Here is a 14258-nt window from a genome sequence, read left to right on the forward strand (position 1 = left end):
TTTCTTCCCGGGTTATTTATACCTTCTGAATTCAATTCTCCCTGGGCAACAAGAAAACTGTTCAGTTCTGCACACATATATTGTATCTAGGATATACTGCAACCCATTCAACATGTAAAGGACTGCTTGCCATCTGGGGGAAGGGGTGGAGGGAGGGAGGGGAAAAATCGAAACAGAAGTGAGTGCAAGGGATAATGCTGTAAAAAATTACCCTGGCATGCGTTCTATCAATAAAAAGTTATTTTTTAAAAAAAGCAATTAATTCCAATGCTATATAAATTATTCGGGAAAATAGGCAAATAAGGAGTTTTACCAAATCTCCATTATAAACTTTTAAAGGGATATAAAGCAGAAATATGCTTCTGATACCTAAACCAGAAAAATCCAAAACACAGAAAGTTATATATCAATTTACTTGATGAATATTGATGCAAAAATTTAAATATAGTATTAGCACTGAAATTAAAGAAATTTAATATAGGATAATATACTATGTCCGGGTAGAATTTACATCAGGAATGTAGGACTAGTTCAATGTTAGGAAAACTATCAGCATAATCAACTTTTTCAATAACAAAACTAACAAAAATCATATGATTATCTCAATAGATATAGAAAAAACTTTTGACAAAATATAGCACTCATTACAAGTTAAAAACACTGGAGAACTTAAGAATAAATGGAATTTTCCTTAAAATGATAAGCAATATCTATCTAAAACTATCAGCAAGCATTATCTATAATGAGAATAAGCTAGAAGACTTCCCAATAAAATTAGGGATGAAACAAGGATGCTCATTATCACTACTATTATTTGATTTAGCAATAAGAGAAGAAAAATAGAAGGAATTAGAATAGGCAATGAAGAAACAAAACTAACATTCTTTGCAGATGATATCATGGTATATTTAGAGAATCCTCAAGAATCATCCAAAAACTACTTGAAACAGTTAACTTTAGCAAAGTTGCAGGATATAAAATAAACCCACATAAATCATTGCTGTTTCTATATATTAGTAACAAATCCCAACAGTAAGAGATAGAGAAATTCTCATTAAATTGTAGGCAATATAAAATATTTGAGAGTCTCCATCCCAAGACAAAAACAGGAATTATATGAACACAAACACAAAATTTTCACATAAATAGTCAAATCTAAATAATTGGAAAAATATCAATTGCTCATGGATAGGCTGAACTAATATAATAAAAATGACAATTCTAACTAAATTAATTTACTTATTCAAAGCCATACCAATCAAACTTCCAAAAATTATTTTATAGAGCTAGAAAATTAAAATTTATTCTGAAGAACAAAAGGTCAAGAATACCATGGGAAGTAATAGAAAAAATGCAAAGGAAAATGGTCTAGTCATACCAAATCTAAAACTATAATATAAAGTGACTATTATAAAAACTACTTGACATCAGATAAGAAACAGACTGGTAGATCCATAGAATAAATTAGGTATGCAAGACACAATGGTAAATGATTATAATATCTGGTGCTTGATAAACCCAAAGACTCCAGCTTCTTGATTAAAAATTCATTATCTGAAAAAATATTGCTGGGAAAACCGGAAACTAGTATTGCAGAAACGAAGTAAACACCAACATCTCATACTACATGCCAATATAAGGTCAAAATGAGTACATGATTTAGACATATATTGTGATACCATAAGAAAATTAGGAGAACAAGAGATAGTTTGCTTGTCAGATGTATGGAGAAGAAAACAGCTGAATAAGTTATATTTTATGAATATAATGGAATATTATTGTTCTATAAGAAACGATCAGCAGGATGATTTCAGGAGGGCCTGAAAAGACATGAACTGATGTTGAATGAAGTGAACAGAATCAGAATATATTATACATAGTAACAATAACATTGTGCAATGATCAGCTATGATAGACTTAGCTCTTCTGAGCAATGCAATGATTCAAGACAGCAATGATCCAAGACAATTTCAAAAGACTCATGATGAAAAATTCACCTCCAGAAAAAGAATTATGGTATCTGAGTGCAGATCAAGGCATACTATTTTCATTTTTTTGTTTTTTGTTTTTTCTTTCTCCTGATTTTTTCCTTTTGTTCTGATTCTTTTTTCACAATATGGTTAATGTGGAAATATGTTTAACATGATTGTATATGTATAATTTAAAAAAATAAATTATATATAATATATGTAAATAAATTATATATATATAATCACAACATCAATGCACATAGATATTTATGTAGAAAGATTAACTACAAAATAATAAACAGTGAATGTTACCAAATTGTTAAAAAAAAAATACAACTCAAAACATGCATGGCTCCAAAGAACAGAAAGAATTACAACCCCTACTTCATTCCCCAAGTCCATCTTTTGCAGAAATGGAAGGTCCAGGGGTATAGTACATTGGATATATTTTTAGACTGTTTTGATGCATTATTTGGTTTTGATTTTTTTTGGTCCTGTTCTGCTTTTTCTTTCTTTAAAAAATTATTATTTATTATATAGCAGTTCTAGGTGGGGCAGAATGAAAGATAATAGAAGAGATCCTTTTGATATAAAAGACAAAAGATATCAATGAAAGTTTTAAATCACATCAAAGTTTTTTTTTTTTTTTAATAAACTGTTACAGGGATATAAAGTCAGTCTTAGAATCATGAAAATCTGGATTCACCTTCTATTTCTAACAAACATTGCCTCCATGACCTTGGACAAGATGTTTAATCTCTCAGTGCTCTAGGCAATGGTCTAAAACTAAATCACAAAAACTGGCCATAGTGACCCAAGCTTGTAGTCCCTGACAGTGAAAGGATTGAAGTTGATAGAGCACTTGAATATAGGATTTTGAGCTTCAGTAGGGTTAAAGTCAATTGGATATAAGTGCCAAGTAAGGAATTAATACTGTAGGCCCCCAGGTGTTAGGGACCACCCAATTACCAAAGGAAAGGGCTAATCAGCCCAAGTCAGAAAGTGAGCAAGTCAAAGCTTCCATCCTGGCCAAAGACTGGCCTCTGCATTTTCAGCTTGGTTGAGTAAGAGACCTAGTCCAAAAACTAACAACAAAATAGACTAAAGATACTAACCTACATTGGTAGGAGGAATTTCTTTATCTGAGCATTCCCTATATGAATTATCTCACAGATTCAATTAATATTACTACTATTCAAGATATAAATAAAAACTTATATCACAAATATATACACAAATTTTAAAAATACATATTTTCTTGTATAAGCCAAGTATACAAGAACAAGAGCCATTCTCTCCAGGACATATAGACAGTTCTCATATAAACAAATAAAACTTTTAAAAAGCTACATGGGGAAAATAATGCTCTAAATCACTAATAATAAGAGAAATGCAAAATACAACTATAACAATTATCGTATTGGTAAAGATGATAAAACAAGAAAATAGTAATAATTGGAATCGTAGGAACATACAAATGCTATTATGGCTCGTATAATTGTAAATTGGTTCAACCATTCTGGAAAACACCTTGGAAACACATTCAAAAAGTCATGGTAACAGTTAAAATTAAGGTAGACTGAAGCACAAAGTTCTGAGTATGATCTATTTATTATAAAATTATTTATTATATATTTATTATATTTACTTTATATTTATTTATTATAGATTTTTATTAAAATTTAATTTTCCCATAACTAGCTTAACAAAGACCCCTTTTTATAATTTTGAGGATAGTACAGAACAAAGAACAAGACTTCTTAGTTGGGGAATGAGTTGATTAGTTAAAAGTTCTACATCATAACTGATAAAATCAATATGATTGGTTACAGAGCTGTGGCATGGAGACAATAGAATTGGTTAGAAACTGGGAACAACAATAGAGCAGTAATGAACTGAACCAACTACACCCAGGGAAAGAACTCTGGGAGATGACTATGAACCATTACATAGAATTTCTAATCCCTCTATTTTTGTCCACCTGCATTTTTTATTTCCTTCACAGGCTAATTGTACACTACTTCAAAGTCAGATTCTTTTTATATAGCAAAATAACTGTTTGGACATGTATACATATATTGTATTTAACTTATACTTTAACATATTTAACATGTATTGGTCAATCTGCCATCTGGGGGAAGGGGTGGGGGGAAGGAGGGGAAAAGTTGGAACAAAAGGATTTGCAACTGTCAATGCTGAAACATTACATATATATATATATATATTTGTAAATAAAAAGCTATTGAAAAAAAAAAAAAGAAACTGGGAACAAGTGGCTTACAACTCCCTCCTAAGAGAACTAAAACAAATGTTATTGTTTTGTTCCATTTGCAACTTTAGAAATATTGGACCAGACTACTTTGGACAACAAATCAGACATCCTTGAAGAATAGCTTGGTGGTATGATGACACCAGACTGCCTAATGTTCACCTATATTCTTCAAGGGTAATGTATATCCTTGACACAAGAATAGAGCAATGATTAACAAGAGAACTATATTTTTAAGCTTAACTTATTACAGGCCAGATGAGTTATGAACTAAGTTCAGAGATAAAGAACCATGACTTGGGCATTTAAGGATAAAATTAATTAATTGTAAATAGGATCAATTAAAAGACAATACAGAATCAATCTGATTATTTCATTATTAAAAATATACCTAGTCTTTGACATAGCAATACTATTATCAGACATATCACAAAAAAGGTCAAGATAGAGGAAAAGCATCTGAATGCATAAACAAGTATAAATTTTCAATAATCATATAAAAAAGCCATAAAATGTACAAATATATAAAAATAGTTACAGCAGCATTTTTTGTTGAGGCAATTACCTAAAAGCAATTTAAGTGACTATCAATTAGGAAATGGTTGAATTATAGCTGATGAATGAAAATAATGGATTCAGAAAAAAGATAAAAAAGACTGATGAACTGATGCAGAGTGAAATGAACAGAGCTAGGGAAACTATTTGCACAATGACAACAATATTAATGTGAGGGGAAATAATTTCAAAACATCTCAGCAACAGAATAGTGACTAATCCTATTTTTAAAAGACTAATGATTCAATATACCTACTAAATTCATGGCAGAGTAGGAATGAACTAGAAGTAGAGAATAAAAGCTCGCTCAGATATAGTCAGTTTATTCATTTTGCATGAATATAAATATATTTATGTTCATATATATATATGCATGCATATATGTATATGTTACAAGAAAAGACCTCTACTTCAGGGAGAAGACAAAATGAGTTAGTAAGAAAGGAAGAAATAGAAACAATAAAACATTTTTAAACATTCTGAAGAAAAAATGCAGAAGGAAACACACAATTTTGTTGCTAATTCATTAACCTATACAGATACAGGTGTATGTGTATATCTGTATATGTGTAATGTGTGATATATATCATTTACTTAGAAAAAAAGCAAATTGTAACAGTAGTCAAATTATATAATCATCTTTCCTGTTCTTTATGTCTTGAAATGTTCATTTTTGTTAATGATTAAATTCACAATAAAGAAGAAAAAATATATAAATTAAATTTTTTAAAAAGACAAACACTAAATTTTAAATTTTTTAAATTTTAATTTTTTTAAAAAGATAAACACAACTATTGTTGAAGCTGTGAAATGGTCTGATCAATCTAGAAAGCAATGTGAAATTATGCTAAGTGACATAAATGTCCATCTCCTTTGACCTAGAGATCTCATGCCTAGGCATATTCTCCGAAGAAATCAAAGAAAGAAAAGTTCCATATATACTTTTGTAGTTACATTCTTTGTTATCCCAAATACTTTGGAAACAAAGTTGAAGCCCATCAACTGTTGAACAATTAAATAAATTGCTACACATTTGTTGTTGTTGTTGTTCAATCATTTTCAGTCCTATTGGACTCTTTGTGACCCCATTTGGGGTTTTCTTGACAAGGATTATAGTCATTTGCCATTTCTTTCTCCCACTCATTTTACAGATAAAGAAACTGAGGCAAATGGAGGTAAGTGATTTGCTCAGGGTCTTTAGCCAGATTTAAACTCAGGAAGATAAGTTTTTCTAACTTCAAATCTAGCACTCTATCCACTGTGCTATCTGATGCCTTGCTATACATGTACATAACAAAATATTATTGCAGTATAAGAAATTATTAACAAGAAAAACACAGGGAAGCATAGAAAGATTTTATGATGCAAAGTATGCAGAACCAAGAAAACAACATAAAATGACCACATGGTCATTTTTTGCCATGTAACTACAATGAGTGATAAGAATGCACTTTCCTCCCTTCTTGGCAGATGTAAGGTTCTATGTTTTTATGGAACATATATCAGACATGAATGATGTATTGGTTGGTTTTTCTTCCTCTGCTTTATTCTTTGTTATGATGGTTCTCAAAATGGGAGATTAAAGGATATCTAGAGATCTAAAGGTGATATAAAAACAACAGATATGAGAGAAAGAGAAGGAAGGAGGGAGGGAGGGAAGGAGAGAGGCTTAACATCAGTTTTTATCACACTTGGTAAAAAATTAAATGATTTTTAAAACCATTATTCATATGGACTTTATGTCCCTAATTCCTTTTGCCTTTAAAAAATTGCAGTGGGTTGCATATCTTTACATATAGATTCTGTATGCCTATGATTCTGTAAGGGATTTGTGAACTCAGTAGAGATCTAAATTTATATTCTGAAATCAACTCTCCAGCACATTTATGAATAGAACTGTACTAGTTTTGGGTTTTCACCTCATGGAGGTTGGGTAAATTTATCTCTTCCATATAATGTTCTTTGAACAAATATGACATTGACTATCCCATAATGCTCCTTCTTTTGCAAACTATTTTAGTACTGGATACTATTTTCTGGCCAACCAGTCTTAGGAAATTTTCTTTATGTGGCTTTAGGGATGAGAATCTTCTGGAGACTATAAAAATGATAGAGCTCAGAAAATAGTACTGGAAGCTTCCTAGATGGGTTCTCATCAGCCCTAGGAGAATAAGGTCATCAGGAATCTGTAGAGTTTCCTGAAGATAGAGGAAATAAATGTCCCAAATAGAATAGACTTCTTTCAGAAGGTCAGGAACCAGCCTATTCATGAATTTTTAGGATCTCTATCCTTCAGTGCAATAGGAAGGGTGTCCAAACCTTGACAACCAAGACCTATCCCAATCCTGACCTATCTTCTGAGAATCTCAAACTGACTTCAAGTTCCAAAGATGACTCAGTCAGGAGACATTGATTAATAACTTTCAAGTTTATATATCTAACCCTGGCTTCTTGCCTAGGATGCAATAAAAAAATCTATGGACAAAGTGCTTGACTGGGAACCAGAAGATTTGAATTTGAATCCTATTTATTATAGATCTCTAATTACGACAGTTAACTAAATCTCATTTTTTAAAAATCAAATGCTTGTGATGAGGCTAGTGGTAATGAAGAGATGTGAGAATTGGGGTGGGAAATCCCCTTTGGTTGGCACAGGTCCAATGTGAAAGAATTTGCAAATCCAAAAAATCTGTATGACAAAAGGGATTTTTATTGGCACTGAGAAGCCAGTCTTGCTAGGAAGATAGACTTCTTAGTGGGTAAGGTGCTGTCAGGGAAATAACAAGGGTTAACACTAGAAGAGAATATCTTCACAGTGGGTAAGAGTCCTGTCAGGCAACTTTGCCAAGAAGGGAGCTTCCTTGGCAAGCATAATCCTGTTTCAGACTTCTGCAAAGATTTGGGATTCAGAGTTGTCATTTATTAGCCATCTGAGGCTTGGGCTCTCATTCACAATTGAAGGAGATTCCTTCAATGTTGTCAATGCCTGGGGCTTAGATCTATAATAGGAAAGAGATCTATTTCCTTAGAAGTTGAGCTACTAGGAATGGTCCCAGACTAATCTCCACCTGAATGAGACCATTTAACTACTCTGAAGAATGAAGCTTCTTTCAAAGGAGAGTTTGCACTGTCTCAGTGTTCACTCCTATCATCTGTACTACTACCTACCTGACACTTCGTGACCTTGAAGTTGTTATTATTAGTTTCTGTGCCTTTATATATATAACTACCTGCTGGAAATATTTCTCCTTGGATGAGGTATCATTGCCTCACATATAACATGTCTAAAAAAGAATTATCCTCAAACAGCTGTCCATTACTTATTCCTTCCAGTCCCACTATCATTACCCTAATTCATTCAAGTCTTTTATCATTTCCTCCTTAAGACAATTCTAACAACCTCCTAAATAATCTCTCCTTTCTTCTTTCTCCCTACTCTGTACTCAGCTCAGAGGAATCTTTCTGAATCAGTTTTTTTAAATCAAACTATTCCTTTATTCAAAAATTTTCAAGGTTCTCTATAATATATAAAATAAAGTTTCAATCTTTTAGCTTTGCATTTAACACTCTCCACAACCTGTACCAACCTACTTTTCTATCCAAATCTTTCACTATTACACAATGCAAATCCTTCATTATTAATTGATTTATGCATTATTCCCAAATCAAGGTGCCTCCAGGTCCCACCACAGATATGTCTCTTCTTTCTCCTCTTCATCTTGGTCCAGTTCAAGTCCCATCTGCTCCATGGAACCTTCTATTCAACATCAATTTGACCTCCAATAGTCTTCCTTTCTTTTGATCTCAGCATTTGTTTATACTAGTCATTTGGCATTGAATCATCTATAGCCTTGTTCTATTATTGTACATCTCATGTGCCTGTCCTTTCTTCCTAACTAGAATGCAAATTCATTGATAGGATAGGAATTATTTTTAAACTTTGCATTCCTTAGAGCTTCTGGCAGGTGCTCAGTAAAAGCTGGTTAAAACCATGAATCTAAGGCCCTTATATCAATAAAAAGTTAACATTTATTTCATTCTTTAAGGTTATCCCTCAAAATGACATTGAGAAGAATGAATACCAACTATTATCTCCATTTTACAAATGAACAAACTTTGCACCTCAGGGAAATTGAGCACCTTACCCAGATAGTATAAATCCTGGGTGAGGAGTAGGAGATTAAAAAGCAGATTTCTCCTTATACCAAGTTTGGTATTCATTCCATACTCTACTCAGATACTCAAATTTCCCCTCTTGGTTGTGCCAATAACAATATCATGGTCTCCATTACAATGCTCAGAATCCCAGCATCACCTTTGAGTTTTTCCTTTCCCTCAGCCCCATATTTAGTATGCCATGTTCTTGCAATGCTAATTTTGTTGAAAGTTTACTACCAAGTTTGGACTATGGTAAGCATACCAGTACTTCTTAACTGACTTGGGAACATACTGGCGTCATTAGGGCTATGTACAGTACTTTCTTTGGATATTTTAAAATATATTCTCTGGAAATGGTTTCAAGTAATGTGCAAATCAGTGTTTCCTAAAACTTAGAAGTGATTCATACCCAGGTATTCCTGAGCCCATTATAGCAGGACTAGCTTCTGTAAGGTATTTTAACTTTATATTCCAAATGTGTATCAGTCTAGTTAATTTTCAATTAAGCAACTTAAAATGAAGAATAAATTCTTAACAATTTTTTTCATGTCTACAGTTATCAGGTGCTCACATCACATTAAATAATCTACAAGCCCATATTAGATCCCCAAAAGTGGCTTTACTTGAATATAAATTTAATCAGAAAATCACTTTTTTTTTTTTTTTCATTCTGGGGCAACCACAGAAACACCTAATTGACAGCAAATTTTGAAATCCAGGCTAATTTCTGCACCACACCTGTTCCAAATTCAGGTATGGAATAATCCCATTTCTTTTGTGAGTTGTAAACAGGTTTTTTTTTTTTTTCATTTTGTAAAGAGTTAGGTTTGATAATACAAAATTCTTCCACACTGCTGATAAAGCTGGATATTTCCATACAGTGTAGGGGAGTGTATATTCACTATAGTAAATGAAAATATAAAACATGCTGATTAAATAGAATATTCACTTTCCATCCTTAGTGTGGGCATGTTTTTCCTTTCTTAAAGGAAGCCAGGGCACTCATTGTAACAGCTTCTAAAGCTTTTCAGAGAATCAGATTACAGTAATTTGATTCTGAATGAATATGGTCAGATAGTCATTGGCAAAGTAGTTGTGTTTTTTAAGGTAGTGTAAACTAAACTATTGAATTAAGATTTGATTACAAAATTTGATGAAAATTGACCTTTTCCCCCAGGAACTCCACGACTCACAATAGATTCTAAGTATTATTTAAAACATATGCCTCACTTGTGTATGATTTGTTCGGTTGATTAAGGGGACTATTCCAGCCCAAATGAAACCAACTAAGATTCCCTTCATAACTCCCTTCATCACCTATCTAAAAGGTTCTAAGAATGAACCAAACCAACTGGTTTACGGTGTTTTGTTTTGTTTTTGTTTTCTTTTTTCTTTTTCTACTTTCGCCTCCTCCGTTTGTTAAGAATCAAACTAATCAAAAGATTTAAAAGGTCGAGGTGGGAAGAGACTGACGGCCTAGAGACCAAAGCCTACGATCGAAAATGCCAAGGCTGTTTGCTTACACACAAGTTCAATTCTGTCAGTCGGGGGTAGTAGTAAGCAGTAGACACAGTTTAGAAGGTTCCTGAAGGGAAGGGAAATTTCTTCCCCTTGTGTCAACAGCCTTCAGTGGAAGGTTAAGCTGAAAACCGTTTTCTCGGATGAAAGGGTCTAGCTACTAGTGCCTCAAGAAAGAAGCGCTGCCAACCTCCAAGGTGCTCGGAGGGCTGGAGGAGCTATGTAAACGTTGGCCGCATCCCTAGGCGTCCCTCGGAGTTGGCCCGCCCCACTCTGGTGACAGCCCCCGCCGGGAGGGCTGAGCTGTTGCAGCCTCAGCACCTGGCCAAAGCCGAGCTCTTGCACCTTAAGTGCGGCCCACCCCGAAAGGAGGAGCCACGGGCTGGAGGGTCCGGGGGAAGGGAAGACCACCTCCATGGTGGGGAGGGGGGGGCTGACCTTTTTCCTACTGACAGCGCTGGACCGGTACATCTTGCTGTTTCTTAGAGAGCCGCACGAAGGACATTTCTCCCCTCGGGCAGGAAAAAAAAAAGTAGACTCCCGTGTGTGCGCGCGCGCGTGTGTGAATGTGCGTGTATGAGTGTGCGTGTGTGAGTGTGTGCCGGGCAGCAGGCCGGAGAGGAGGACGGCAGAGATGTTCAAAAGTAGGCTTTATCGGTCCCTTCGCCAGGAGTCGGTCCTGGGACTACATCTCCCAGGCTGCTCTGGGCTGCCCCTGCGTCGTGACCCCGGTGCGCACGGAGGCGGCGACTCTTACCTCACAGAGGTAGCCCCGCCGCCAGCCTCAGCTCCTCGGCCGCGGTCCATGGACCGGAACCCGCGCCGCGATCGCCGCCTCCCAGCCTTAGGCCCCTCCTCCCGCCACCGCCTCCTCACCCTCCGCCCGCTAGTCCTCTTCCTCCTCCCTCCCCCGCGTCCTCCCGGAGCCCAGAGGTCGCTCCGAGCCGCCGCCGCCGAGCCGCCCGGGGAGGCGGTGAGGAGAGCGAGCCGCCGGCGGAGCCCGGCTGAGGCCTAGCTCGCCCGCCCCGAGTCTCGCCACTATTGTCCTTCCCTAGGGCCAGGAGCTCGCCTACGCCGCCGCCGCCTCGGCCCGGCCCCGCGGGGAGGGCCTCGAGAAGATGCCCGATCAAGCCCTGCAGCAGATGCTGGACAGGTACGGGGAGCGCCGGACTCGGCCGAGGCAGCCGGAGCTTTCGGTTCCAGCGGATCGGCTGGTTTGGGGAAGGGGTGCGAGGGAGGGGGTCAAAGGAAACCAAAAAGTTGTCAGCCCCTTCCCATCCACTGGAGCGTGTGGCCACGGGCTTCTCTGGTTCCCACTGTCTCTCGCTCCCCAGGGTCGGGAAGGACCATACCTCAGAGGAGATCCTTAATCCAAATGGCCTAAAGTGGGTGGGCTGGTTGGGAAACGGAAGCGTTTGGGAAAGGGGACGCTCCGACGGAGTTGGGCCAAAGATTTGACTCCTGATTCGATTCAGGAAACGTCTGCTAAGCACTGGGAATTAAAAAAAAAGGGGGGGGGGGGTTAACCCAAAAGAAAACGGAAACAGTCCCTGCCCTCAACGAGGTTACTCTGGGTACAGAATCTGGGAAATATAAAGTAGTTACAGGAGGGGAGCAGAAACCCAAAACTCAGAATATCACACAGAAAACTAGAAATTCCCATGAGGTCTGAGAGACTGTTTTGTCTCATGTGGTAAGAAGAGCTTTGAATTTAGTTTAGCAAACGTTTAGGGATATATTTCCTAAGTTAGCAGTCGTTTATAGGTATTTCCTATGTGATAGCACATAACATAGGATTTGATAGACTGTATGTATGTGTGTGTGTGTATATATATATATTTGTGTGTGCATACATGAAGGAAAATCTATATGTATTTATATATGCACACACACACATTTGAAAGAAAAGAGATAGATTGAGAATCTGGTTCTTTAGGAGCTTACATTCCACTTGGGCAAAACAACTTGTACACCCATAAGTAAATACGAAGTAATTTGAGGAGGGAGTAACTGCTGGGGGAAGGGACAGGCCAGACTTCCTAGAGACACCTGAGCCTATCCTGAGCTCAAGGGGGTGTGAGTCTCCCATTTGTTTAAGCCTCCTACTTCTAGCAACCTGGGATAATCACTAAAGGAAAACCTGGTTTCCATTTTCCTAGGTCCTAAGCAAGAAAGTCAGGAGGTATGTAGTTTTGTTAATATGAAAACAGCCATAAGTGGACCACTCACTATTGGGATCCTTTGAGATATAAACTATAGTGAAATCTATTTTTCCCTATTAATATTTATTCTCTATGAAACCCCACTCCTTGAGAGTGAGGATTGTTTCATTCTGGTCATCAGTATTCTTAGGGATTAGAACATTTCTTGCCATGCCTAGGGCTTGTTGGTTGGTAGCTTCTTGCATGAAGCATCACCCTTTACAGGGTCCTTGGCCTCAACATAATTCCATTGAGAAACACCTTATAATACCTGTCCTCAAGAAATTACATGATCGCTTTAGGGAGGTAGAGACAATTTGTACATAGAAAAATAAATACAAAAGTAATTTCTAGGGAAAGTGCTCTGGCAATTGAGAGGCGATAACTACTATAAGTTGTGGCACTAGAATACAGTATACTTATGCTAAGGAAGTTGGGATGGAGCAGAAGAGACAAATACAGCCACACAAGTAGGAAACCTGGAAAGAAGGGTATCATCAAAACTCAGGAAATGCAAAGAATCCAGGACAAGAATACAAAAGTTTCAGAAACTGCCACAATCAAATGGGCCAAGATAAAAAGGTCATGAATTTAGCAGTTCAGGGAGCAGTTTTTTAATATTAACTGATAAGACTTAATCTACTTGACCAGTGAGGAAGCTGGAACTAGAAACTCAAACTTCCTAAAGTTCTGCCCAACAGTTTTTATCTCCTGCTCCAATAAATTGTCTAGACTAACAGGAAGATTTAGATCTCTGTAATTTAGATCTTCTTTCCTGAGTCAGCAGATAGTTACAACCTTTTTTGAATAGTACATATGTACAATAAGATATTAAATTTATTTTCTGCTTTTGAGGTGGCATTCAGCTATTTATAGCTAATCTTCAAGCACAACCTAAAATAAAGGCTCATCCTGCAGTTATTGGTTGGATCTTTTGGAGCAGTGGTGTACAACTCAAATAGAAATGGAGGCCACTAAACCATATATTAGGATCCCTGCAGGTGCATATTGACGGGAAAACCACGTTAACATTATCTGTGTTTTAGTATATTTTTATTTATTTTGTTAAATAATTCCCAATTATATTTTAATCTGGTTCAGGCCCCAGATCCTTGGCACCTCTTGTAGAGGATTTATGGTAGGGCATGAAGGAGAGTCACCCAAGATGAAAAGGATAGATTTGAATATTCATAAAATGAAACTAAGCTTCTAAATGAAAGCCATGTACATGATTCTCTGGAGGAGTGATCTGGGGCTAACAAAGATCTGATGGTGTTCCAGCCTCCATTACAAAAGAACCTAGTTCCCCAGTTATCCTGATTGTTTAGAATCTTAGCAGGTCACCTCATTTTCCTCTCATTGTTACTGGGAACAGAATAGATTACATATTGGTCAGTAATGTTTTCTCAGAGGGACCACTAATACCCCATCCCTGTCAAGTGAGATCATAATATTCTAGCTACCTTCCAACTCACATGTGACCTAAAGGCCTTTTACTTGTGCTTGATGGATAACATTTATTTCAGAAACATTGTATAGAAAGTTCTGGAATCAGTGGATCTGAATTTATTCTTGTTTCTATGCTGC

The 14258-nt window shown here is 36.5% G+C and overlaps 2 protein-coding genes across 10 annotated transcripts in view; one reads left to right on the forward strand and one right to left on the reverse strand.

Annotated features, from left to right (window-relative positions):
- The window catches only part of CPEB3 (cytoplasmic polyadenylation element binding protein 3), a 258766-nt gene extending 247765 nt beyond the window's left edge, over window positions 1-11001 (reverse strand). For all 9 annotated transcript variants that reach the window (XM_051981647.1, XM_051981646.1, XM_051981643.1 and 6 more), the window contains exon 1: window positions 10909-11001. The gene's annotated coding sequence lies outside the window, so the exon portion shown is untranslated. The remainder of the gene's footprint in view (window positions 1-10908) is intronic.
- Window positions 11002-11251: 250 nt separating this feature from the next.
- The window catches only part of MARCHF5 (membrane associated ring-CH-type finger 5), a 58921-nt gene continuing 55914 nt past the window's right edge, over window positions 11252-14258 (forward strand). Inside the window, exon 1 of the mRNA XM_051981649.1 lies at window positions 11252-11623. Coding sequence (XP_051837609.1) covers window positions 11589-11623 — 35 coding nt within the window. The 5' untranslated portion in view covers window positions 11252-11588. The remainder of the gene's footprint in view (window positions 11624-14258) is intronic.

The sequence above is a fragment of the Antechinus flavipes genome, chromosome 2, assembly GCF_016432865.1.
Source record: "Antechinus flavipes isolate AdamAnt ecotype Samford, QLD, Australia chromosome 2, AdamAnt_v2, whole genome shotgun sequence".
Taxonomy (NCBI): domain Eukaryota; kingdom Metazoa; phylum Chordata; class Mammalia; order Dasyuromorphia; family Dasyuridae; genus Antechinus; species Antechinus flavipes.